We start from the raw sequence: 26,118 nt of genomic DNA, 5'->3' as shown, positions 1-26,118 counted from the left end.
CTTATCTGTAGCGCTTCTGAAGAGATGTGCATCACAATTAACATTTTCCCAATAGTCTACCTCTTCCCAAGTACTTAGTGTAATATCTAATATAATATACAGTGCTTTGTACTCATCTAGTGTGATGACAAAATAGTTATAGTCTTGTGCATACACTGACAGCTAAGAAGTCTTACTCTATTTTCCAGTGTTTTAGATCAGGACATTTAGCCTTTAGGACACATTTTCTCAATAAAGACACCCATGAAAGTCATACTTATAAATGAAAATTAGACGAAATGGAGGAAAGTTTAGTATGCTCTTGATCTCATCTGTTTATTGTTTTAATGCATTGACACTATGCCTTTTTAAAACAATTTTAAAATCTTCCTTTCATATTTGTATCACCAGGTTATTATTTAACTTCCATATCTTTTTAATCAAAATTTTAGTCTTTTGGGGACCACTGAAACTACACTGCTAAAAAATGATTCCAAGAATGGTACAGTTAGAGATGTGCAGAAATTCTGAAGAGCTGGATTAAATCTAGTCTTGAGAAGGGTAGACACAGGGGAACCAAGGCTCTAGTGTATACATATCTCCAAAATAAAAAATGAAAATAAATTTCCCTTAGGTAGCTGGGCAACAATTTATATTAGGTGGAACCAGAAGGAATGGCACAAATGGGCAGCAGCTAAACACCAAAAGAAAGTCACTGCGACTGGAAATATTTGATAACATTATCTGGACATAGGCAGATATCAGAGTCCAAATGTATCTGGGTTAGAGCAGATGACTGATGTTGCTTGTTCTGTTTGCGCTACATACGATTAGTCTTCTATAAAATACATTATCTCAGAGCTTTTCTTTCTAAGCATTACTAAAGAACAAGATTATTCAAAACTCATAACTCATAAAACACATACAAAATTATGTTGTTATAGTAGAAACAATATCAGATTTACCGTAGCATCATCTATGTCTCTCTTTTGCCCTCATTTTCCAGGGAAGCCCAGCTTTTTGTTGAAAAGTTTGAAGGTGCTCTTGGAAAAGGAAAAGGAAAAAAATTCTATGCATACAAAGTGATGATGACCAAGGTAAAATTGTTATTCCACTAACTTAATGTAATGCAAAGGAGGAACCTTTTTCAGATTATTGCCATATGTACCCATCTTCCAAAAGAGTTCCTTGTCTGTCTTTGCATTTTAACAATTTTATTTCCACTGCTCTCACATGAAAAGATTTCTAATGCGAGCTCACAGTTTGATTGAGACTTCTCATCAAAACAAAAATCAACTGTTTTGTAAGAGTTTCCAAGAGTTTAATATCTTGTGAAAGGTAATTTCCCTTGGTGTAGGTTGGATTTTTCTGTGGACTGAATCCAAGCCTCAGTCTTCCCCTTAAGACAACCCTCTGTGAAGGATCAAAAAGTGTCTTTTAGTTCCACAGCAAAAATATTGTAGGCATCTCCACCGAGCCAAGGCTCTAGGGCTGCGTATATCCTAGGAAACAATATGGCTCCATAGGATTGTGACTGAAAGGTCAAAGAGTAGTTGCTGAGGACCCAGTGTCCACACAGCATGAGTTCTAGCAGGTCTTTCTTTGGGCTAATTCCTGTGTGGTCCCAAAGACTAAATACCCAGTAGCAGTGGATGTGGACTAGCACGCTCCTCAAGCACGCTCCTCAAGTACACCTTTTAACTTAGTTTTATGCTCTGACACTGCTTTACAGTGCAAATGTAAGTGTGGTAAATTAGGGTGGTTTGGGAGATTCACTTCAAAAGCACACTTTTGCCCTAAACTAAAATGCTGATGCAGAATGATGTTAAAAGTATTTCACAGGACTAATTACTATGGCCAGGTTTACCCTTAATTAGACTGGATTTTCTGCAAGCAACTGTGTAATCACATCTCATAAGCATTATTGTTCACAAAAAATAATTAGGCTTTCAAACTCAGATGAGCACAGGAAGCTCAATTACAGAAGCTATACTTATCCAATAGATAAACTACTGGGTAGAGTAATTATAATTAAATGACACAGCCTGAGTTCCAGATCTGAATTTTGAATAGCAGAGCAAATAACAAATTGAATTCTCAGAAACAATTCTAAAAAAAATGAATGGCATGAAGGGAAGGGATTATTTAATCATTCTTCCTGTGGAAGAAATATGTACTTCACACAAAGCTAGTAGGAGACATATTCAGAACAAACAAAAGGAGATGGTTCTTCATAAGCTAGTGCTTCTATTGCAGTGGGCTTTGTCAGAGGATACTGTGGATGATTAAGGGGTTACATTAGTTCAAGGGGAAACTAAGCATCTGGACACTGAGATGATGGTGGCTTTTTTTATCTGTGACCCTTTCAGAAATGGATGAAATTTCAAAGAGATTTTGAGAATTTTAAGACAGCCTGCATACCCTGGGAAATGAAAATTAAGGAGATTGAAAGTAAGTACTTATGAAAGGTAATAAAGAATAGTATCTAGTATCATATTCCTGATGTGTGCTAAAATGGTAAATTACTTTTCGATAATTAAGAAATACATGTCTGTATTCAATGTGTAGTATAAAATCAATGAGTATTTATTTTTCATTAATATTTGTTGAACTTGATATTGTAGCTAGTTAAAAATTTCCTTGAGAAAGTGTTAGTCACCTTACAGATAAAAATCCTCAATATAGAGCTAGCAGTTCAGGAACCAGTGTCAAAGTTAATCCTAGAAGAGAGGAATTGAGATATAGCTATTGCCTACCTTCACTTTATTTTGTCTGTAGTTATACTATAACTATTTCTGCGGTGTTTTTTCATCATCTTGAGCCTTACATAAGAGGTATTTTGGCATTATTTCTCTCATTTTCCACCATATAGTACAACACAGAGAAAATGATAGTGGGTTTGGATGTCCCCATATATTAGGCATAAATACAAACAGAACAGTGTAGTTAGTACTACAGCTATGTTTGAAAGTAGTGTTTTGACACTAGTCAGTTTTGTGTTTCAGTTCCAGTGATGAATTTAAACTGCAACCCTCTTTTTGAAGGAAACTGCATGGGTACCTGAGTGAGGCTTTGCCACTGATGAAAAGCAGATGAAAGTACAATGGAAACAGATTTTAGAGAAGTTGTCTTTGGAAGAAGCTATCGGTTGCATCAAAAAGGCAATAACCAGAACAGCAGAAGAACAGGAAAATGATAAATTGGGAAATCTGTGGAGTTTTGGACTACAAAATAACCCTTGAAGAGAATTTGTATAATGTCCTTAGACATATTGTCTACAGACTGCAGAACAAATTATCTACTTACTTGAGGTGGAGTTTAGAAAGAAGCTGCTGCATATGTGTAGTTAAAATCAAACTCAGCAGCAAGATGTATGTGGTCTCTTTCTGGTCTGGACACATAATAGACACCTTAAGGATCTGTAAGAACGACATTTTTACAAGTTTCTGTAAAGGAGTAGTACTGGCACAAGATGTTCTGCTAGTAATAACTTCCAACAGACATATTTCTTTCCTTGTAAAATCAGAATGCAAAAATAGAACAGGTTTTATTTAATTTTTCATTTAAAATGAGTAACAATTTTTGCTGTCATCTGGAAGGTCCCAAAATCACAGTGGGATAGTACCTTTTCATAATCTCAGGGGGTAACATTGTGAAATTTACTCCTTTTCTATTAATTTTTGTTCTGTTCAGCATATTGCTAAGGCAAGCTGCAACTGCTTTTACTTGCAGAAACAATCCTCTGTCTGAATATTAGTAATTTAAGAAGTACAGTTAAACCACAGTTTGGTCTAAAACTCTATGGTCTAGAATAGGCCTTGATTTCAAGAGAACAGCTCTGAACTATTGCTGAGAAAAAGAATTTTAAGTCACAATTTATTTCATTCAGGTTAATCCAAGTAGTAGTTCTCAGTGTGTGCCTCATGTTAGCAAATTTGTAGTACTAAGATCAAGGTCATCTTAATGATGATGCTGATAAAGCTGCCAAGTCCCAGAAAAAGAAGGGGGTTTAGATTATTAGAAGTGAGGGAAGTGAAATGGAAAAAAGCTAGTCTGTGTATAAGGGAAGAGTATAGATTAAGTTACATTGAGTCACAGAGAAAAAAACCCTGCTGTTTCAGCTTTTTCTAGAAATGTAATTGTCATCTGAATTTATATGTAGGTTGGATGTGTACTACAACGGTCATATTGTATCAAGTTTAGTAAAAGAGAAAGAGTTATCTATTTCTTAGCATTTCACAAACTGTTGGTGCTGAGTCAAGGACTACCCTGCATTCTCCAAATTTCAGGTTAGCAGAGACTGTATGAGATAATTTGTAAAATCATTTTTTATATCAAGCTCTGATGAAAATCTCCAGATTTGCTCAGACATCAAATACAGAAGATTTTGGAGGAGCAGCCAACTTTTCAACAGAGTCAGCTTCAAGTTTGTATGCATGAACTCCAGGGAATGAAATGTTCTTAACTTTTGCTGTCTTTGGATATATAGTTGTGTTAAGGAACCAGAAGAAGCAACTCCGCAAGGGGAAGCTTGTTTCCAGATGGCTCCAAACTGAGCAAGGATCTGATTCCCCTTTGACTTGAAGCACCAATGGTTTTGTCTTTTGGGGCTCAGTTCAGTCCTTTGTAAAATGACAATAACACTACTGGTTTAAACACATGACGTCAGACAATGAACAGAATGTGCCTGATGCTGCTCATAAAGAATTTGGCAGAAAAATATCTTTGGTTGCTTAAGACTTTACATAAGACTTGCTAAATGCAGCACATTGAACACCTTAGAGAATCTTTTTGGCACAGTCAACACCTGGCATGTAACCACTGGATCCTTTAGTCCACCCAAAATACTGAGGAGTGGTTGAAGAAAATGGCTGAACACTAGGCTTGGACACCAGGATCAATGTTTAAAAAGATACTGTTGTTGGACAGCATTGTTTGTGGTGAGTCCTTAGTCCTGTCAGTTCCCATGGCTGCAATCTCATGTGGCAAAATATGGTTGCATAAAAGAAATCAGAGGGAGCACTGTCTACAGGACAGCTCATTTTTGCAGTAGACAATACAGTGAAACAAGCAGCAAATAACATCAGACTTCGAGAGGTAAAGCAGGCTGCTTGGTCCACTGTTGGAAATCTGATAATGCAAAATGCACTGGCTCACTTCTATACCACAGACTTGCATCTGTACAACTGCTTTCCATGTCACTACACCGTTTAGCATTTTTAAACTAATGTTTCTTTTGTGATAATTTTTCCACTAGAATACATGTAGACACACAGGTAAGTATTATACTGTAGTGTTGTTGGGTGTTGGTCCATTCTCGAAAGTAACCAGGGTTGTAGACAGATTGCAAATAAAAAGTGAATTAAGGTTCTGTGTAGTGGCAAAAGATCAGTTAGGTACTACTAGGGAAGATTTCTTTGACTTAAAAAGAAATACTGAACTGGTAAAACAAAGTTAGATGACATGGAAAGTTTTCTCTCATGCACACTGAAGAGGCTAGGTAGCTGTGCTGCCCTACCACCGCCAAATGATGCAGAAAACTTAATGGGAAAAGCAATGTTGAGATAAACAGACTTTATGAGAACAAAAGAACTGCTAAATTCACATAAAGCCAATAGAAATAGTATAGCTTTAGGAAAAAAGAAGTCAAATAAAGAATTGTTGGACTGGGGCAAGTGGCAAATATGTGTCTGGCAGTGCTACTGAACTGAAAAGTTCCCTGGGCCATTACATATACACTAGAAAGGCCTGAGAAGAAAACACTTTATACTGAACAAACTCTGTATCTGGACTTGTGCTGGTATGCCTGGGAACTCCCAAGGTGTAAGACAATTTTTATCAAGCTTTTCTTGTTACCATAGCTTGATGAGAAAATTTAAACAGACTTCAAGAAGATACTTTTGATGAACAAAAGACTCCTTTAGGATAAGTCAGACTAATCTAAGAAGGACACCAGTTAGTGTTATAGGTAAATCTAAGTGCTCTAGTCTTCTTTGAGGAAATAATTCTGATTTTATTTCAAGGCTACTTGTAGATATCCAAGAACCACCCTGACTGCAAGTCAACAGTCACACTGCTGTGTCTTAAATGTACCACAGAAGAGTATAGGAAAAATAACTAAACGTTATTCACTAGTCATCTTTATTAATATTGTCATGAGAAGGCACACCCCTGTTTTAAACTTTTAATACTGTGTCTTAAACTTGCATCAACCACACATTTAAACTTTACACAGGGATTGTTTCTGGTGGACCTATGGCAGCAGGGGGATTGCATGTTTAGATACTAAAATTCTTGAAAGAGTTTTTCATTGTGTGATAATTATAATCAACAATGTAATTTAATAATAATAAATAAAAGAATAAAGAAATAAAGGGAGTAATAAAAAGAAGAAGAAAAAAAAGGAAAGTAACAACTACTTTTAAGCCCTAGCAAGAAAACTCATCTTTAACCTCTGCTTAGTTTCATAATGCTCCCCACCATAACAAATAGGATGCTTACCGCAGCCCTCTTCAGCTGGGTCTGACTCTTCCAGGGCACCAGCTATCTAGAAAGACCAGGTATCAGCATGAAGTGCTGGGCTATCTCAGGTATGCTACCTGCTCCATATGAGAGTCCTTTCTGGCACAGGGAGCCCAGCTTCAGAATAACAGGCATCAAGCCCTTTTGTGCTGCATCCTTGTGTTGGAAATAGGTGAATCTGCTGCTGGACTTCTGATGTTTGAGAAAGACAGAAGTTGATAAATATGTGAAGTATTTGTATTTAGAATAGAGACACTTCCTTACAGAATAGACATTCAATAATATCTGTGCAACAGGACTTTATGGGAAACATGCATTGCTGTGTTGGGACAGGGTGAGCCTCTCCATTCCATGGCTGAAATTTATACTATGCATGCCAATCTGCATGCCAGTGCATAGTATGGTGAGGCTGTGGATGTGGAAAAGGTGGCTAAAGTCCACTTTAAAGTGTTAGTCTTTTATTCATACCTGGAACATGTTGCACCACAGAGTGGATTCAAAACACTAGTGAAACTTGGACTGTTTTTTTTTATAGCTGGTGCAGGCTGTTTGTACCATTTTCCATGTTCCTTGTTGCCCTGTTTGGACCTGCCCACTTTGGAAATGTAGTTAAGGGCATCCATAGCTTATTTATCCTCATCCCCAGCTAAGATTTTCACTTGCCAGAAGTTGCTGTTCTTACCTCATTGGTGAAAAAGAATAAAGCCCATGTGCAGTCTGTGCATTATGACTTGCAGTAACTTTGCTGATGTATGTAATTCCAATGCAGTGCCTTAATGCAGATGTTCCAGACGGATGCATGGTAGTGATTTCATCAGGATAACTGATATAAGAACTGTAACTCAATGCATGAAAAGAAGCCATTCCCAAAAGAATGGGGATATTAGGATTTGAGCAAAAGAACTAATGAGTCATGGAGAGGTCTACAGTATCAAAAGTGTCTTGAAATAGAAATCCTTCTAATTTCCTGCACTTCATTTTTTTTTGAGTTCATAGTATCCTCAAAGGACATAGCTGGGTTGTAATTGGGTAATAAGCATATGACAGCCAGACTGACTAACTCAAAGTCTCTTGCTTTATGCCTCTATCCAAACTTCCCACTATGTAGGCCACTGCTAATATTGGCTACTTCTTCATGCAAAATTTCAAAATTGTGGTTTCATTCAAAAGTGTGAATAAAGCAGATTTTGCCATGCTGAAATCCTTGACAGAATGTCTTGTTCCTCCCTTTGCACAGCCCTGATAAATGCTTCTTACCAGTCAGTCTCTGTTTATCCTCTGGGGTTACACAAGTTTAAGTGTATTACATTTTCTACCGATTTTGTTGTAATAGTATAATGTGCATATATATGCCCCAAATAGCACCAGCCATGTTAACCTAATTTTACAGAATGGAAGAATCATTACAAGGCTTGCAAAACTGTGGAAATACCAATGTAAACTCCTCTGAACAGAGAGATTTTCTTATTCTTATTTGCCATCAGAGTGTATCAGGCTCCTCAACTACATTTTTTGTGAAAAACCTGTTAAAAGGTTGCTTTTATTCCTGTGAATGACTGGTAACGGAACTGAAATCTGGTATTTTGCTAACTCTGACAGACAGATGAGCATGGCTGCCAGCTTTTCTATATTCAGCAGAGCTGTGCTGCAACAAATAGTGTTTGAATTTGAACTGTTATTGCTATTTGGCCTGACTTGCAGAGTGTTGGTCAAACCAGGCCCTTAGTGCTCACTGCCTGCTTCCCCTGCAGCCTCTTCTTCTTTGCACAGGTCTGGGTCAGGGTTCTAGAGTGGATGGAGTGCAAAGCCTCATCTGTGCACCTGGTGATGGAACTGCCTCCACACCTGGGTGAAGGTGGAACACATAAATAGCAAAGTAAAAGAAAGAGTACAAACATTTTTATTCTTCCATGGTGAACAGCTCTGGTGAACACTCCAGTAACAGCACTTACAAGTATTTTGTGCCCTTGGAAAGACTATCCCCGCTGGCTAATTCTGCACTGCTTCTTATTAAAACTGGACTGGTGCTGGCTTAACGTGTCAAGAATGCTTACAATCCACATCAGACAGAAAAAAAAGGAAAAAAATCCCTGTGATTTGCTTTGAATCCTCCCGCTAGTTAGTAAATATTAGATATTAGTAAATATCACAGGTTTTACATGATCCCAAATACTCTGTATAAATAATACTTTTATATTTTTTGTTTCTCTTTTCTCTGCCCAGCCAGTGAATGCTAGTATGAAATCTGTAAAAAAGTTATGAGAAATATGGTGATAAAGAAAATAAAAAGCCTCCCCTGAATTTATTTATTTCAAATCAATTTTAAGCATCTTAAGGTAATATAACATAAGAGGACTAACGTATCTGCCCTTTTTCACATCTCATGTTTTCATAGGTCACTTTGGCTCATCAGTGGCATCTTACTTCATATTCTTGCGCTGGATGTATGGAATAAATATGATTCTCTTTGGACTGACCTTTGGACTTGTAATGGTGCCTGAGGTGGGAATCTTTTAAATTATCATTGAGAATTGTTATGTGAATTTCTGTCTTTTCAGTGAGATTTAATAGGACTGGACCTTTAAATAAATTTTTAATCTCTTTATGCTCTATTTAAAAGTATTAAGGTGTACTAAGGTTATAAAGATGTACTTTCTTTGTGGACAATTGTCTCTACAGAGGAATGTCTTGAAATAGACCCGACAGAAAAAAATATATAGGGTGAAAGTGTTTTCCCATAGTCTGTGATGGTGTTAAACTTTTTTTTTTTTTTTTTTCCTATGGAGAATTAAGGAGAGAAACTGAGACTAAGAAGCAGCCAAGGGGAGTAGCTTGACTAAAATGTGCATTGTGATAGAAAGATATATTCCAGTCCTCCAAGGCACCATGGATCCTTTTCAGTTGCCTAAATACTCACATGCTGATGAGGCCCAGCAGGGCTGCAAAGTCATAAGAGAGACCCCATATTTTTTGTGCTGTGTGCAGCAACACTGGTAACAGTGCTACTCAGAGCAGATGTAATTCAGGCAGAAATTGCTTGTGAAATGTAGTATTTTTCTAGTTCCTTTGAGGCACCATATTGTCTTCGTAAAAAGAGGGCTAACATGGAATTAAAAGTATCATGCCTCTCTCAGATTTCACTATTCCACATCCTCTTACTTATGTTCTAGTAAGCAGATGGGAAAGAGTCAGGTAGGAATTTCCAACAGTTTCCTAGTACAGCATTTCAATAGCATGACCCATTTTCCACGGAAGCTAAACCAGAGAAAATGCCCAATAGTTTTCAGGGTAAAGTCTGGAAAGGACCCTGTGAGGACGTATGCAGTGGCTGTGCAAGCATCTCACCAGGAACAGTGGGACTCTCAGAATCCAAAAACTGAATCCCTAGTATCGTATCTTCCCATACATTTCAGTTAAAAACCAATAAAATCCATAATGCAAGAAAAATTAATCTCTGGTCTTGTCTGTAAGACATACACCACTCATCAGAGGAATATGGACTTCAGTGTTGCCTTTGAATGTAAGAGGCACAGTTTGATAATCCACTGAGACTAGCAGAACATCACTTTAAATTTAGAAAACACCATTAATGGATACTTTAAGCATTGTATTAATCAATAATGTAAGGAACAATGAAAAGAATTGTAGAAGTAGGTCATTCTCACTAAGGAGTTTAGAAGCATAAGACAAGTCTTTTTAGGAAATGACACATCACTGTCCCTTCTCTTTGTTGGTATTTTGCTTTAAAATGTAAATTGCTCTCATTTTTTGGTTCCAGGCTTTGATGGGGAAGCCATATGGCTCTTTACCTAGAAAAACTGTCCCAAGAGCTGAAGAAGCAACTGCTATGAACTTTGCTACTCTCTGGGATTTTAGTGTAAGTGCATAAACTTGCAATACTGTATATTCACATACCCCTTTGAATATCATAGTCTTTTACTTCATCATTTAATGAAGAGATTTAATATGAAATATTTCAGCAGAAAATGGCAATAGAATTAATTTACTTTTTTTTCCCCCTCAAGATCTGAGTATAGATGTTTCCTTCAGACAAAACATATAACGGAGTTCAATGTCCGCGTGCACACTTCAGTGTATGTAGCAATCCAAAGAAACATAGGAAAAAGTCTCAAAGCTGGATTCACATCCCTGGGTACTGACTTTCAATTTCTTATGGGTGAATTTGGTCCTCTGTTTTTATATGATTAAGGTTCCAAATTTGAGGATGCAGTGTGAATTAGAAAAATGCATCGAAATTCCATTAATGTGCTCTGTAGGCTTTTTGCAAAACAAAGAGTGCAATTTTTAGTTTGTCTCAGTTTTATAGATTATGCAGATATTTTAGCTGAATTAAGAAGCATCACTTAATCCTTTACTGTTGATGTGATGCCCAGTCTAGCCTGTGGATCTATACCTCCCGTACTGACAAGCTAATGCTATATTCCTAAACATGCCATACTGTTTTTTCTTCTGGAAAACAACAGTTTTATCTAATTTTGCATGTGGCATGTCTCTGTAGTCGGCCTCTTTATATAAAGATGATACAACTTTACATAAGGCCAGCTGATGAAAAATTTGGTATTACAATATGTTGCTCAGGCTGCTAGGTTTCTCTATGGCATGCAGTCAATGTCATCAAAAATACTCTTCACCTGTGAAAGGTTGCAACCATCTAGTTAAGATTTGCATTCAGATTAATGGAAGCAGCAATCATTGAACTAAGTGTGATTTCTCCCTTAATCTGCTGCACTCTTTTGCTTCTGTAAGAAGTACCAAGATGTTTAAAGAGTTATGCATATACATATCTTTTAGCACTTGAATTGTTTTAGCAACAGCAAGCATTAATATGATGTTGGAATCAGACCCAATTCTTGGAAAAATAAACTCAGGCAGAGGTTCCTCAGTTTACAGCTCAGCCTATCCAGCTTTCTGCAGAACGACTCATCTAAAAGTGGCCTCTGCATATAGGTTTGGCCCATGTGAGGTCCCATTTCACCCACACTGGTGGGGAGAACTGTGCAGGTATCGAGCTCAACACAGGTAATCCCAGGAGGGGAACAGGCAAATTTTCATACCTGTCCCCTTTCTGACAGGATGCCAGCTCTATCTCTCATGAAAAAACATAAAAAGAGTATGGTGTCTATGCTTCTCATTAATATTGCCATTTTTTAGTATGGTTAAGGTGTGGAGAGATCCCTAATCTTGGGGCATGACGATCTCAAACATTAACCCTTGGCTTGTGGCTCAATACCTTCCTGTGGAGACTCAGATGATGCCAGATTTTGGTCCTTTATTTAGCTTCCTTGGCTCTATTTTAATTCTTCAGTTATCAGTGGAGGAAGGATCAGATTGTAAGATGACAGAACATCAGAAAAACTTGACTGGATATATCCATTTTCTCATCTACAAGCAAATCTTACAGGCTTATTAACTTTAGACATCTGAATTTAAAGAAAATAATATAAGTAGAAATTACTCAAATGTCCTTTGACTATAAAGATATGTAAAGTGAACAAATTACTTCAGCTTTATTTTGCCACATAAAGTGATGGACCCTCCTTGAATATAAAAGGACAGAAAGATCTTTCTAAAAAGCCATGTATGTAACAATTTGCAATGGCTGCTGCGTAAAACGACATTGCATCTGGTTCATCAGGTGTTGTATATTTGAGTGGCAGGAAGAATACATCTAGACATGTAGCTGGGAAGTTAGATAATGATGACAACATTAGAAAATGAGAAACTAAAACAGCGAAATACTGGAGGAAAAGGAATTGTAATAACTTGGAGATTTTGTAAAGACAATAAAGACTAGAAGACCTTTATACAGCAAATAGGAACAAAGTTTCTAAAAAAAATGTATTTGAGAAAAGACAAAGAAAGACAAATGGCAGAAATAGAAGGGAAGTTTATAGTAACTGTCAGAAACAGGATCTGACAGCTCCAAATAAGAAAGTATAGTAAACAACTTAGTAGCGGTTAATGCAAGGAGCAAATGTAAAGGTGGTAAACACAGAATAGGGTAGTGAAAGAAATAGATCCTCTGAAATATTGATGGGAAAAAAATAATTCCTGAGGCATGTCAGATTAACAAATTTCCCTGAAGACAATGACATTTTTAATTAGTCAGTACAGGAAATAATACCTTTCATCTGTTAGCAGTTCCTGTATGTTACCAAGTAAGTTACAAATAAATGAATCCACATCAGCAAACATTATTTGATCTTATAAAAACCTGAAAACCCCACCAATCTTTAAGACAGTAAAGAAAAGATGAGCTCAACATATCTTTTGTTTTTTTTTTTTTTTTTTTCACTTGAAATTGTACTCATTTTACTGACAAAGCAAACAGAAACAGTTTTGGATTTTGATATATTTTACTTGGAATTCAGTTTTAACATTGTATATTTTACAGTTCAGATAACAATCCAAACCTAAAAAAATCAGACTCTCAAGGCTCATTACAATAAAGCATTTGACCGATATTCTGATGTCACCTCTTTTTTAGGTTAGGCTCAGAAAGGAGTGAAAGAGATCTTCCACACGTGCCTACCTTTACACAGCTAAAGATAATTCAAGTCTCATGGTGAAAGGCAGTAGGCAAAGCCCATGTGACAACATACTGAATGACACGCAGTGGAGGAGTTATCTGACTTTGCAGAACACAGCAATTTAAAAAGCATTTTAATAATCTGAGGGATCCAAAAGGGTCTCTAGAGCTGTGATAGACTGTGTTGAAACCTGGGCTAAAATGGAATAATACGATGCTTTAATAAGCAAAATGATGCAAAAGATATACTGTTGAATTTGAATGTGTCCTGAATGGTATAGATGTTTTACAGGTAATTAGTAATAAATGTATTCTATAATAATATTTCCCTTATCAGAGAAGAACATATTATTATCTGTTCTGTGTAGGCAACATCTCTCAAAGCTACTCTGACATGAAGAAAAGTGAGATATGTTGATTACCAAATCAAGACATTTTGAATAATATTTCTGCTTATCATGTTAATATTTCATTTTCAGCTTAGAATTGCAAATTAGGTTTTCCAGGTAACACTGTGACTCATTTCATATATAGAAAGAGCTACAATAAATTAGATGCATGTTTTGCAATAATATATAAGAGAAAGGTGTTATTTATTTAAAGTAAAATGAGCAATTGAAAAGCAGAAGGGATGTAAATGGCTTTTTTAATTCACAAAACACTCATCTTACTGTATTAGTGTCAAAGTAATGCATGGTCTATCCACGAATTACATGGTCAAATACTCTGTATTTGACTTGAAATCATTATATCTAGCTGGAGGTCTGCCACTGCTGTACATGTGCTGAGCTGCCTTTGTAAAGGCTCTGAATACAGTGTTCTCTAGGAGGCGACTTCTTGCTCTAGCCTGAAGATTATCAGGAAGCTTTAGCTATTTGGAACATTTTATATACCAGCAATTGCTTACAGTTAATAAGGTACTAGTAAATTATTTTGAAAAATCAGCAATCCAACCCATAGAAGAGAGGATAATTCTCATTAAGATTTTCAGAAAAAGAGATACACCTTGAATTGCTGCAAGAGAAGGTAAACTTACAATTGCACTTGTTACAGCCTTGGAATCTAAGTGTCAAAAAACCCTTCATTCTGAATAATAATCTATAAAATGCAACTGACTATTGGTTAATGTATACTGAATGATCACCCAATGAACAGCAGAAAACATTGCTAGACAGAGAAGGCATATGAGAATCTAATATCAAATAAGCTATGCAGATAAATTTTAGAAATGTGAAAATTAAGTTAAAAATCTGTCATTTTTTCTGTGATTTGTAAAACAAAGTTTGTAAACGGAAATGTTTTTGTCTTTACCACAAAAAGTATGTGGATGAAAAAGTTTTGTCTCATTAAATTGTAGATGGAGTGCCCATGAAGAGTTTTAAAGATAAAAGATTTGAAAGTTGACATGAAATATGATAAGTTTTTCTAAATGCAAAGAGAGATTTTCCATCCTGTGAGATTTATTACAGTGATACTTACAACTGTTTTAAATGCATTGAAAGGAATATTTCAGTACATTGATATTGATAATAATTTCTGATTACGTGCATATTTATCAGATGTGACATTATAATTTTTTCTGACTTTTCAGGGCTTTGCACAGTATTCTGTACTCTTTTATGGCTATTACAATAACCAGAGGACAATTGGATGGCTCAAGTTCAGGATGCCTCTTTCATATTTCCTTGTTGGTGTTGGAACTATTGGCTACAGCTTTATGATTGTCATTCGAACGTAAGTTCTCCTTGGCTCTGGAATAAAGTACATTCAAAAAGGCAGATAATTCCACTGTTGACCACTGAGACTATGTTTTTAAAAATATGATAATTGTAAGGGCAGGACAATGCAAGATCAAGTGCAAGGTCAAAGTCATGTAAGATTCCTTAACCCTGTATTTATCTATTTTTCTGCACCAGCAGCTGTGCTGCAGTGTTGTGGAAGTGGGAAAAAATCTTTACTGAAATAGCATAACACTTCCCTCCTGCAACTTCAAAGTGAAAAAAGAATGCATAAAGAACAGATCTGTCAGCCCATCTTTTCAGAATACTCTGCATCTAGCAGAATGTCAGCTAACATCCAGTAAATTCAATTGTTCTACCTTTAATGATACCTTATGTGAGTTAAATTCTTTTACAAAGGAAGAAGACAAGAAAGAAACATATGGCAAATAATTCTGTGTGTAACTCACAGTCAGCAGTAAATGATTCTCAGCAAGACTGTAATAGGTCACATTTGCACAGTAGTATAGAAGAATTAATGCTACTGGATATAGTAAGGGTTTAATGTTCTGTGGAACACAAAATAATACCTAGCAGTGTGAAAACTATGCTTAATATAATATTAAGAACATAATGTTAAAACAGTAGGAAGCATAGGGGTAAGTGTAACAGGGCCTAGGCAGTACAACTGGTGATATATTAGTCTTTGGCTCTCAAATTTTGGACTTGGATTTTGTCTTAGGATCAGAATTTAAATGAAGTAAAATTATTATTTTATAGCCAAATTCATTATTGAAACAAACTGCTAATTCTGATAGTTTCTAAGCAGATAGGCTGCCAATGAATATAATCTTTAATACTCTTGATTCAAGCAAGGTGACCGCCTACCAAAATAATACAGTTAGCTATGGTGGTGGCTTTAAAAGATGCTTACAGTGGAAAAAAATCAGCATTGCAGGTCAAGATTCAAAACCACTTTTGAATATAGGAAAAACTGTAGTTAATTACTTCCATTGTTTTGTGGGGAAGTCAATATTTTTCACTTGCATGAGCACTAGAACAATTAATGTTCTTCTTTTCAAACATTATATGGTTTCCTGCATAGGGCAAGAAGCATTTCAGAAGAAAAAAAAAAAAAAGAATCTTCAGTTACATATATGTGTTTCTGGAGGAGAAACAAACTACTACAATAAGAAGTAATTGGTTTAGTTCAAACATATATTTAAAAATAATTCAGGATAATGCCGCTGCGAAAGTTAGAAAAGTCTTAGTCTCAGACAAATGTATTTCATCCAGATCAAAAAAAAAAAAATAATCCTTCTAGCAGAAAACCCCTGTGGCCCAAACAAGGGAATATCCTTGAGAATAAAATATATTGTACTTGCTAACTTCCTATCTGGCCATGCAACACTAATGCTGATCAATATTTAGGTAATACTATGAACAGTTCTTGCAGTCCTTCTGCTCTTTGCTGTTTCCCCAGAAAGCAACACAGTGGGCACAGAAACTAAAAGTAGTGTAACAGGAGGTGCTGCCATTTTTCTGCTATTGACTGAGATCTGGGAAAGGGAATGTCTGTGTGAAAGAGGTTGCAAGGATTATAAACACTATTATTCTATTTAGGGGAAATATTTAGATTTAGGACTCCTCTCCACAACTCTTCCAGTGCATAACATAAAATGGAAATATTTCTGGACTCAAAGAAATTATATTCCAACGACAAGACTGTTCACTATTTCATTAGGATCTCTTGAGAAATAATTATCTTTCTCCAGAAACCAGCAGTAGGGCAGATGCTATCAAAAAACTTTCATGATCTTTGTTCCTTCTGTACATGAACAGTAAAACAAAAACCCAACCCTGGTATTGGTTTATGACAGCTCAGAAGGATTTTCTGCACTATTTACTACTATGCTCTTTCTAGATTTGAGAGCATGTATTTTACTGGACTGTTAAAAATGTGGTATGTAGAACGTATTGATATTAATAACATAACTCTGCTGCATTAGTGAGCTTTAAAATAGGCTTTGCCTTTTCCTGACCAAGAAATCAATACAATACTGAAGGCTAAACGGTTTGTACCCAACTAGTATACTCCATCCTTGTGCTTAATGGTTTGAATTACGAGATAAAGTATGCAGAAACAAGAACACTATTATTACATGAATGACACCACTTTGAAATAGAGAAGTTAATAGTCAAGATTCAGTCAAATCACTGAAGAAATAATTTGATGTTTCTGTCTTATAAATCTTGTTGATAAGTGCATATGAGATGAAAGGGAACATAGACAACTGTAATAGTGATACTTTTGCATGTTATAACCAGGTTTTGTTCTGGCTTGTTATTTTAGAATTATTTTTTTCTCTCTGTGAAGTCTCTGGTAAAATCTATTGCAGTTCAGGATGCTCTGCAGCTTTCTATTTGAGAGATCTCCTTGATATTGTTTTCCTATTGAGTTCTTTATCTATCAGTTTGTCTGAGGTGTTAATGAAATAAATAAATTCTTTCTCACCAAAACATGTGTTGTGGACTCATGAATTGTCTAAATATGAAAATCTTCATCCTTCTCTCTTGTTTTGTGGTGAACTTTCCAGATTTATTATAACATGACTGACTGCAATAATAATATAGTTTTTTTTTCAAAACAATGATACAATTTAGGAACAATTAAAAAATCATACTCACACAGCAGAACTAGTTCTAACAAGGTCTTGTCTTTCTGGCTTTTGTAGAATGGCAAAGAATGCAAATGACGACGGTGGTGGGGATGATACCAGTTTTAATTTCAGCTGGAAAATGTTCACAAGCTGGGACTACCTGATTGGCAATCCTGAGACCGCAGATAATAAGTTTGCCTCCATCACAACAAGCTTTAAGGTAAAATAGAGCTCACTAAGGAGAGGTAACCTGATTTGTCTTTCGCACTGATGTGAATCAGATGGAGCTAAGGTCAAATATTATCTGTGCCTGGGTCCTAGAAGCTTAAACTAGAATTCACATCTCCATACCCTTCTGAGTCTGGGTCTTTGTGCCTGGCCGTCTTAATGTTTTCCTTTTGACTGCAGAAAAAAAAAGCATTAATGGCATTTTTGTGTCCTCTGTGACTGCAGTACTAGTTTTAGAAAAATTATTCTGCTGTAAAAATAATATTGTCCTTTATCTGATGTCTGATGTCTTCCAGTTTCTATGGTGAATGCCTGAAATTTTTTTTTTAAATGCTGCTGAAATTTTGCCAACCTCACATTATCATCTTCTCTTACTACACTGAAGAGATACCATAAGATAAAGCAACAGGATCATCTACAAAGGGCTATTCGTTATGTCAGAAGAATTGGCCTCAGAATTTTGAGTGTATACTGGCTTTTCAACATGAAAAAAAGATCACTTCCTTTGCAAAATATGAAGTTTTTATTTTCAAATTAATTATGAACTATAGCCCAGTTTCCAAGGCAATACAAGGTGTGCTTAGGTCTTTTTTCAGTTTATAGCTTATGTTGATTTCAAGTGTCATTGTGTGAGGAATCTGGGGCAGGATGCGATGTGCACTGCTGTGAAAACAGTAAAGGGAATATATTCCATCTGTTGAATGTTAAAGAATGTGTTTCTACACTGGGGTCACTGGCACACACCAACACAGCATTTAAAGGAAAATTTAATTTTCAATGTAATAATGTATAGGGAATATACTGGAAAGGTGTTGCCAGGTAATGAAAAAGATGCTAGACTTGCAGTCACAGTGACAACATACAACATGGGAGCTGGAGGACCAATCACTAGCTGCACTATCCAGTCACACACAACACGCTTCCTTTCTGCAGTAGTGATATAGCCAATATACCATCTCACCCTGCCCACTCTCCCAACTGCAAACATAAGAGCACTCAAAGTCAGTAGAAAGAAAATGTCCCAGGAAAACAAATATTGAAGTAGTACTAACTGAAAGCACTGAAGCTATGTGAGATTTCCCTGACTGCTACTAAGGTCAGTTGCTGAAACCTATTTGGAAAAGAATACAAATCAGTTGAGACAGAGTCTTAATTTTGAGAAACAAACTCACGAGGCTTTACTGTGATCTTTGCAAACAAGCAAAGTACCATAGAGAGAAAAGATGAAGTCTTGGCTTGGGTGAGGTCATGGGAGTTTTGCTCAAGAGCTGCTACAGTCTCATTTTATTTGTGTAATAAACACAAGTCATAAGAAAAGCAGAGCCATGCAGTGTAATTATTACAATGCAGGAGTTCAGCTTCCCCTCTGGGCAACTGATCTCTATACCAAAGTAAGAAGCTGAAACCAAACTCCCTTTTCACGAGGATGCTTCAGAGTAAAACCTCTTTCTGCTGGCAAAAGCAGGAACTGGAGATTGTGGTTGCACCAGAGTCTTCATAAGTGTCAGTCCTGGCCTAGGGTAAATGTGGGGCAAACACTTTATTCTGCAGTCTGAATTGTGCACTGCTTGCCTTTTTTTGGGATTCCTACATCTAAACTGTCTTTTCGTTCCTTTTGAATTGATTACTTTCAGAATAAAACTTTTGATCTTTTCTCACAAATGGACACCTTTAAAGTGTGACAGTTCTGGCAGCTAATCACACATTTATCCTGCTGGGTCACTCAGCCTCGTAGCACCTCACAAGCTGACAGAACATGCTGAGTTTTTTGTCACACGAGTGCATGTGCAGTGGGAACACACTCAACAGAAGCAAAGTGAACTCTGGGGAGCCAAAACCCCAGGGTCTGCCAGAGTCCAAACCAGATTTTATGAGACGATATAAGCTCATCCCAAAACATGATGCCTAAGTGTTCATTCTCATCTCTGTAATTTATTCAACTGACTTCTAAGAACTGGGGAAACAATGTGGGGTCTTGAACATTAAAATAGTCATAATATTCTTTTCTTCCTAACAACTGCAGGAAGCTATTGTAGAAGAGCAGGAGAGCCGAAAAGAGGAAAATATTCACTTGACTCGATTCCTGAGGGTTCTTGCTAACTTCTTGGCCCTATGCACGCTTGCTGGGAGTGGCTACCTCATCTTTTTTGTTGTCAGAAGATCTCAGAAATTTGCCCTGGAAGGTCTGGAGAACTACGGGTGGTGGGAAAGAAATGAAGTTCGTGCTAGCACATTTCTAAAATAGATGTGGTTTGAAACTGTGTTCCTCTACTCTGCATGTTGCCTTTTTTTCCTGAGAATTTAAATACTCTGAGTGTGGGTGGTAAATGTCTAACAAAATAATTGTTCTTGTCTTTCTGCTTCCTGCTTCATTAAAATTATTCCTTGGTTGGTTCTTTCAAATGTCCCTTTGTATTTAGTTTTCTTTTGAAGTTTTTACCTTTCCTCCTCTGTGGTCTTAAGATTGTTTTCCAGCCCTTCTATGGACACACAAGACCTCTTCAAGGAGCCCACTATCCTGTTGCTTTCCTCCTGAGACTGGCCCAAGCAAAGTGACTGGTGTGTGGACATATCCAAAGTTATCTGGGGCTTCATGTATACAACTCTGCAGTGTAGCAACAGAATGAAACTCATGCTTTCCAATTCCAGCTGCCCAGCCCAAGAGTTCAATACCACTTTTTCTGTGCTTAATCTGCTTTCTTCTTGAGCAGATGCAGCCCTGCCTGATAGAAGTGTATAGTGATAGTGTTTCTATAACAGTGTGCAGTAAGCACCTGAAGTCAGTGTTGCTATATGAAAACCTGGGCAGGTTTTAATTTCTTAGCAAAGACACTGGTGTGTATGTTGTAAAAGTAGCTGTTTGCTACTTAAAGCTCATCTTCTGAGCTGGAGTGTAGATACCTGAAATAAGGTAAGGCAAAAAGATGCTAGCCTCACAAAGATGCTGGGATGGGTGATGATGGAATGAGGAGAGTCAATTCTTAATTTTCAACACCAAAACCTGACTGCAAAGCTAACATAAAAAACTCTAGCAATCCACCTCTGGAATCCAGAGAAGTGGGGCTGTTGAGATTGTGTTTGGGTCAAGTTACTTGATAAAAGTTAATACATTTTGATACAATGAGTAAGAAAAGTAATCTACAAAATTTTAGCTTAAAGCAACACAAGCTCTGAGTGTGACAACAGACTAGCAGATGAAGACAGTTCAAGAGGAATTCAGTTTTCTCTCAGTTGAAGGATGTGGTAACAGATTTGTACTAACATGAACTGTGCTACCAAAAGCTGTTATGTTAGTTTATGCCGCAATCTGGAAAGTAGTTAAACATATGCATGTTTACATTCATTGTTTTACTTTTGTTTGCTTTACAAAAAAAATACTGCTAAGACTCTGTCACAGAACTAAGATCTGGAGCAGGTGTGTCTCTAAAAGAGAGTGGATAAGGCAACACTGCCATTATTTGGCTAGAGAATTTTTCTTAGTGACAGGTAATGTACATATTTGTGACGTACAAACTATTGCCCTTGATTTGATACCAATATTTCTTTACATAAATATATTTGGCTTCTATGTGACAGCCACTTAAACATTTTTTTTATTTTCTAGATCAAGCTCTCTTATGTTTGTATCATTAATAAATGAAGTGAGATTTTGATCAGGAAAAAACCTCCATAAACACTTAATGTGCTACTTAGAGCAAATGGAAGTGCAATTCTTACATACAATTTAAGCAACAATATGTAAAAATTGACATTCTTCATAAAAATATTAAGCTCCTTTTGTAAGAAATTTGTTTTCATCACACTGGATGTATTAAGGGACTAAAAAACACTTAGGTGTAATTATGGTGTCCTTGGAGCAATCCAGGGTGAATACATTTTGTATCATCTGTACCTGAAGCTCACAGCCTGATAAAGTGCCACTAGTGGTTCTGACTATCCTCTGTCATAATGTCGTAAATTTTTAAACTCCCTCTCTATATAGGCATTACCTAATTCTGTCAGATCATAGTTCAGATAAAATTGTCTAGTGTGTCATGGAGAGCAGGAAATTAGTGGAAACAGATAGACCGGGACTCTTAAGGGATTTCATCAGCCTTTACATTGCATGTCATAGCATGACTGTGGCCTGGTGGTTGGTCAAGGATGAATGATGATTCTGCACCATGTGACAATTTCCCCATGACTGTGGAAATTTGGTAAAAATGAGAATAATGCCAGTGATTCCCTTAGTATAGTGTCCTGAAATTGGATGAAATTGGTGAACAAAATTGACTTTTCTTATTTGATGGAAGTTTGCAGAGCCAGAAGGTAGTATGAGCATCTTTCTGATACTGAGGTACCCTGTTTTCTCAAATATATTCCTGTACTCTTTAAAATTAAAGCTACTTAAAAGCAGAGAAAACTTATGAGGAGACAGACTAGTTTCTGTGAATCAGAATTGTTAACATTTTGGCAAAGCGGAGATAAGTTTTACACTTCATTTTTTTTTTTTCCAGCAACAAAAATGTATGGTTTTAACACTTCAGGTCTTGCAAGCTGAAACAACCCCATAGATCTTTTGCAACAAATAACCTGCTATTTACTTTAATGTTCCCGGTAGTGGATATGGAGTATGTTTATATTGAAGTTATTAAGCCATGTTGTCAATGCTCTGTTTAATTCTAGAAATCATCAGGCAGCTTTTATTAGTATGAAATATAATTTCAATTTAATTTGTTGTTAGAAAATGAAACTGTATTTACTAGAAAAATAGGTCTTTATTAGTACTTTCTGCAGCAGATGCTAGACAAATCTATGACTACTGCAATCATTGTTAGTGGAAGATATGATTTATTTTAGCTAGAATACTTGCTCTTAATGAACTTATTATTTGACCAACAAGCAGTCAGTGTTCAATATTTAATGTTGTGTGTACACAGTTTAATATGCCAGGAGGACTACTGTTTAGATGTGATTTTTTACCAGAGTCATAGCAGCTGGAAAAGCTTGTGTAAGCAGTAATTTTCTAGCTTTCAGAGTGTAATGCAGGGACTTGGTATCTGGAGTAGTTAATGACACAGAAAGATAAAAAACTGTGTTTTGAACCAGAGTTTTAATAATTAGTGGATGCCTATTGGCTGTTGTTCCTTTCTTAGGGAAAAATCTATCTCAGTAGGGCAGAGAGGGCTTTTGAGATTCACTCAGCAGATAGTGAGTATAAGACCACATTGTCCATCAACCATAAATCTACCATGGATGCATGCTGGCATGCCCCTCTTCCGGCATATCATTCTGCAATTTTTAAGTCACACAGAGCAGCAAAACTGTCACTGATAAAAGCAGGGGAAGAAAATCAGGTGCTCGAGCACCTGAGCTTCAAGTTGACAAGCAGTCCAGAACATAAACCAACTCCTTTCTGGAATCAAACTAGATTAAGTGGCTAAAATTCAATGGTCGATTCAACGGATGATTTCTTTGCTCTTTGCTCTTTTCACAAGAAACTAAAAAGTATAATGACAATATATTTATGAAACTATAAAACAAATGTTTATGATTTTGAAATATAGAACCCATCATATATTTTGATTTTGAAAAATCACTGTGCTACATTTTGTCTTAGTAAAACGTTGCATTTTTAATTGTAATAATTTCTCACTTTTCAGCTTTGCAAATTTCTGTGCCACATTTCACCTCTTATCTTAATAATGTCTTTTCTCCAGAATTAGAAATGCTTTTGAGATGGGGAGCATGAGTAGTCAAGGCATGGAAAAATGCAGATAGAAAACAAAAGAGGAAGAATATGCTTGCTTCAGATAAGTGGTAAAAAAGGCAGAACATAATAAAAAGATAGAAAGCATTGAATGTTCAAGAAAAAGAAAAGCAGTGACTTCTGTCCTGCCTCTCCCATGCAATCACAAGGAAACATTCAATAAAGTTAGCAGATACTATTTTTAAAACTGCCCAAAGGACATACATTTTCTTCTAAAATACATATTCACTATGCCTTCAAGTATGAGAACTCAGGGAGATCAAATGAATTGAGTAGAAGCCAGGTTCAGAAAAAAACAAAAGGGAAAGCATGGTAGATGGTGGGTGCCAGTGCTGTGAATGCCAAAATTTACATCCATCTGAAGGAAGACTGATCTAATGCATGAAAGAGAAATCCTCTGGGGGTTACTAAATACATAAAGACTAAATACATAAGACTAAATACATAAATACATAAAGATCTGACTGAACAAGTACCCAAACTGAACATAGTTGGAGTCTAGGACTTATTCGTATATGTTTGCGCTGTTCTTGCTCATCTCTGGGCATCTATTGGGCCAGGTCAACATTTGGTGTGACACAGGACATCTCTTATGCATACATTTTCCCCTGGAACTTGTTGCTGCAGAAGGATATGAGACACCAGAGTCAATGAGGATTCTGATTTGAGATTCAGCAGTATCACAACAGGGCTGAACATTTCTATTGATAAACAGGATATACAGCCTCTTACAGTTAAGTCTGACTTTTAAGAATTCATGATTGGTCATGTTGGCTGTAGTTGACTCCTACAGCTTTGCCATCTTGGGCCATATTTGGCATAAAGTCTTTGGTTTAATGGTGACTGAGACAAAATGTGTTATAAAGTATGTTAGATACTTTGAAGACTTTAAGATAAAAAAGTTTACACAGTTCATTATGAATAAAAAATAACCAATATTTTGATCATCGATATCTCATCACCTTTTAGAAGTACCAAAACAAAGGAATATTCACAGTTCTCATAAGAGGAAATTTATTCAAAGCATTAATATATGAAAGCCAACACAGCTGTTATTATAAAGTAAAAAGTGGCAGGAGATTAAAATATAATTTCTACCTTTTTTGGTAATAAACCCAAGTGCTGCAAGAGATGTCAGCTACAAGCTTTTGGTTAGTTGTTTCTTTTATGATGTTATGAAGTAACAGTGACTTGTTATTTTAACAAGGTAATCTCAGTTACAGATAACACTATCTAAATACATAGGAAAAATCAGTGAATTCCTGTAATCATGAAAAAAAAATCTACATACTTCTTACAGGGTGCCACAAGCCATGCAGAGAATGCACTACTGATTGCCTACAAATGCAAAAATCCAGTAATTAGCTCTAGAACTCATTAAAACCCAAGAATAGAAAAACACAAAAAGAAAACCATTTATTTCTTTTAAAGAACACCAGTATCACGGATTAAACTTTTTCAGAGTGGGAATGTACATATTTGTAGATGAGTGAATTTATTTGTTGATAGAGTGCTTTTCTGCTGTCATATTATTTCTGAGAAGCAAGAGCAGTCCTAACTCTCTTGGTAGAAGGAAGTTAGAAATTTATTAAAATTTATAATAGCTCTAGCAAAATGGATCTCAACATGTCTGAGAAATACTAGTTTCAGAGCAATTGGAAAACTAGAGTTCTGTGAACAATTATGTTTTTTTGTAACGAAATCAATTATTTTTACTTAATGGTTTTAATATGATACATCTCAAACACACATTTTAGTTTTCCAGCAACTTTTGTGATAGATTGAGACAATATTTTCTGTTTCTTGTTTGTTGTTTTTAGTCCCTTAAAGACACACATTTTGTAATGCAATTTTATTTTAAATTGAAATTGAATAACTGCCCTCTTAAAGTTTTTCAATTATTTTCAGTTTTGGCTGACACAATGAATTAGAACTAAAAGGCTCAAGTAGACTTGAAATACTTTTCAGCAATCATTTAGGAATGTTACATTACTAGAATGCCTCACTTGTCTGTAGAATTTAGAAGCTATGTTGTCTTTCAAACTCCCTATAAAAGCTAGTTGTCTGTTTTTCTCAGTTTGTTTTCAGTAAACTTGTTCTGTTGCCATACTGCTAAGGTGATGAGTTAATTTTATTAGAGGTTTCTAAGAAAATTAGGCAGAAAGAAACAGGGTTGATTTGAATTTGCTTATGCAATGAAGACATGAGATCTGAGATGGACGAGAGAGCTTGGGCAATCACCAAATGTGTGAAATTTAACAAGGGAAAATGCCAGATTGTCCACCCGGGATGGGGTAAGCCTGGTTATACATACAAACTGGGGACTAGAGGCTGGAGAGCAACCTTGAAGAAAGAGATCTGGGAGTTTGGATTGATGACAAGTTGAATAAGAGTCAACAGTGTCCCCTGGCACCCAAAAGGGCCAACTATGTCCTGGAGGAGCAGCAAGCACAGCATAGCCAGCCAGTCAAGGGAGGTGATTGTCCCATTCTACACTGCACTGGTGTGGCCCCACCTCAAGTACTGTGTGCAGTTTTGAGTATATCAATATAAGACAGAGATCAATTAGAGTGTGTCCAGAGGAGAATGACAAAGATGGTGAAAGGCCTTGAGGGCAAGACTTAGGAAGAACAGCTGAGATCACTTGGTTTGTATAGCCTGGAGAAGAGAAGGCTGAGGGGTGACCTCATCACAGTCTACAACTTCCTCAAG

The 26,118-nt window shown here is 36.3% G+C and overlaps 1 protein-coding gene across 1 annotated transcript in view; it reads left to right on the top strand.

Annotated features, from left to right (window-relative positions):
• Positions 1-26,118, top strand: part of TMC1 (transmembrane channel like 1) — a 70,178-nt gene that overhangs the window by 28,624 nt on the left and 15,436 nt on the right. Inside the window, exons 5-11 of the mRNA XM_074855822.1 lie at positions 986-1,076; positions 2,349-2,430; positions 8,897-9,003; positions 10,280-10,378; positions 14,643-14,785; positions 17,505-17,649; positions 19,681-19,875. Of these exons, the coding sequence (XP_074711923.1) occupies positions 986-1,076; positions 2,349-2,430; positions 8,897-9,003; positions 10,280-10,378; positions 14,643-14,785; positions 17,505-17,649; positions 19,681-19,875 (862 nt within the window). The remainder of the gene's footprint in view (positions 1-985; positions 1,077-2,348; positions 2,431-8,896; positions 9,004-10,279; positions 10,379-14,642; positions 14,786-17,504; positions 17,650-19,680; positions 19,876-26,118) is intronic.

This window comes from Strix uralensis, chromosome Z (assembly GCF_047716275.1).
Source record: "Strix uralensis isolate ZFMK-TIS-50842 chromosome Z, bStrUra1, whole genome shotgun sequence".
Classification (NCBI taxonomy): domain Eukaryota; kingdom Metazoa; phylum Chordata; class Aves; order Strigiformes; family Strigidae; genus Strix; species Strix uralensis.
Note: the sequence above shows the minus strand (reverse complement) of the source record. Positions and strands in the feature narration are given on the sequence as shown.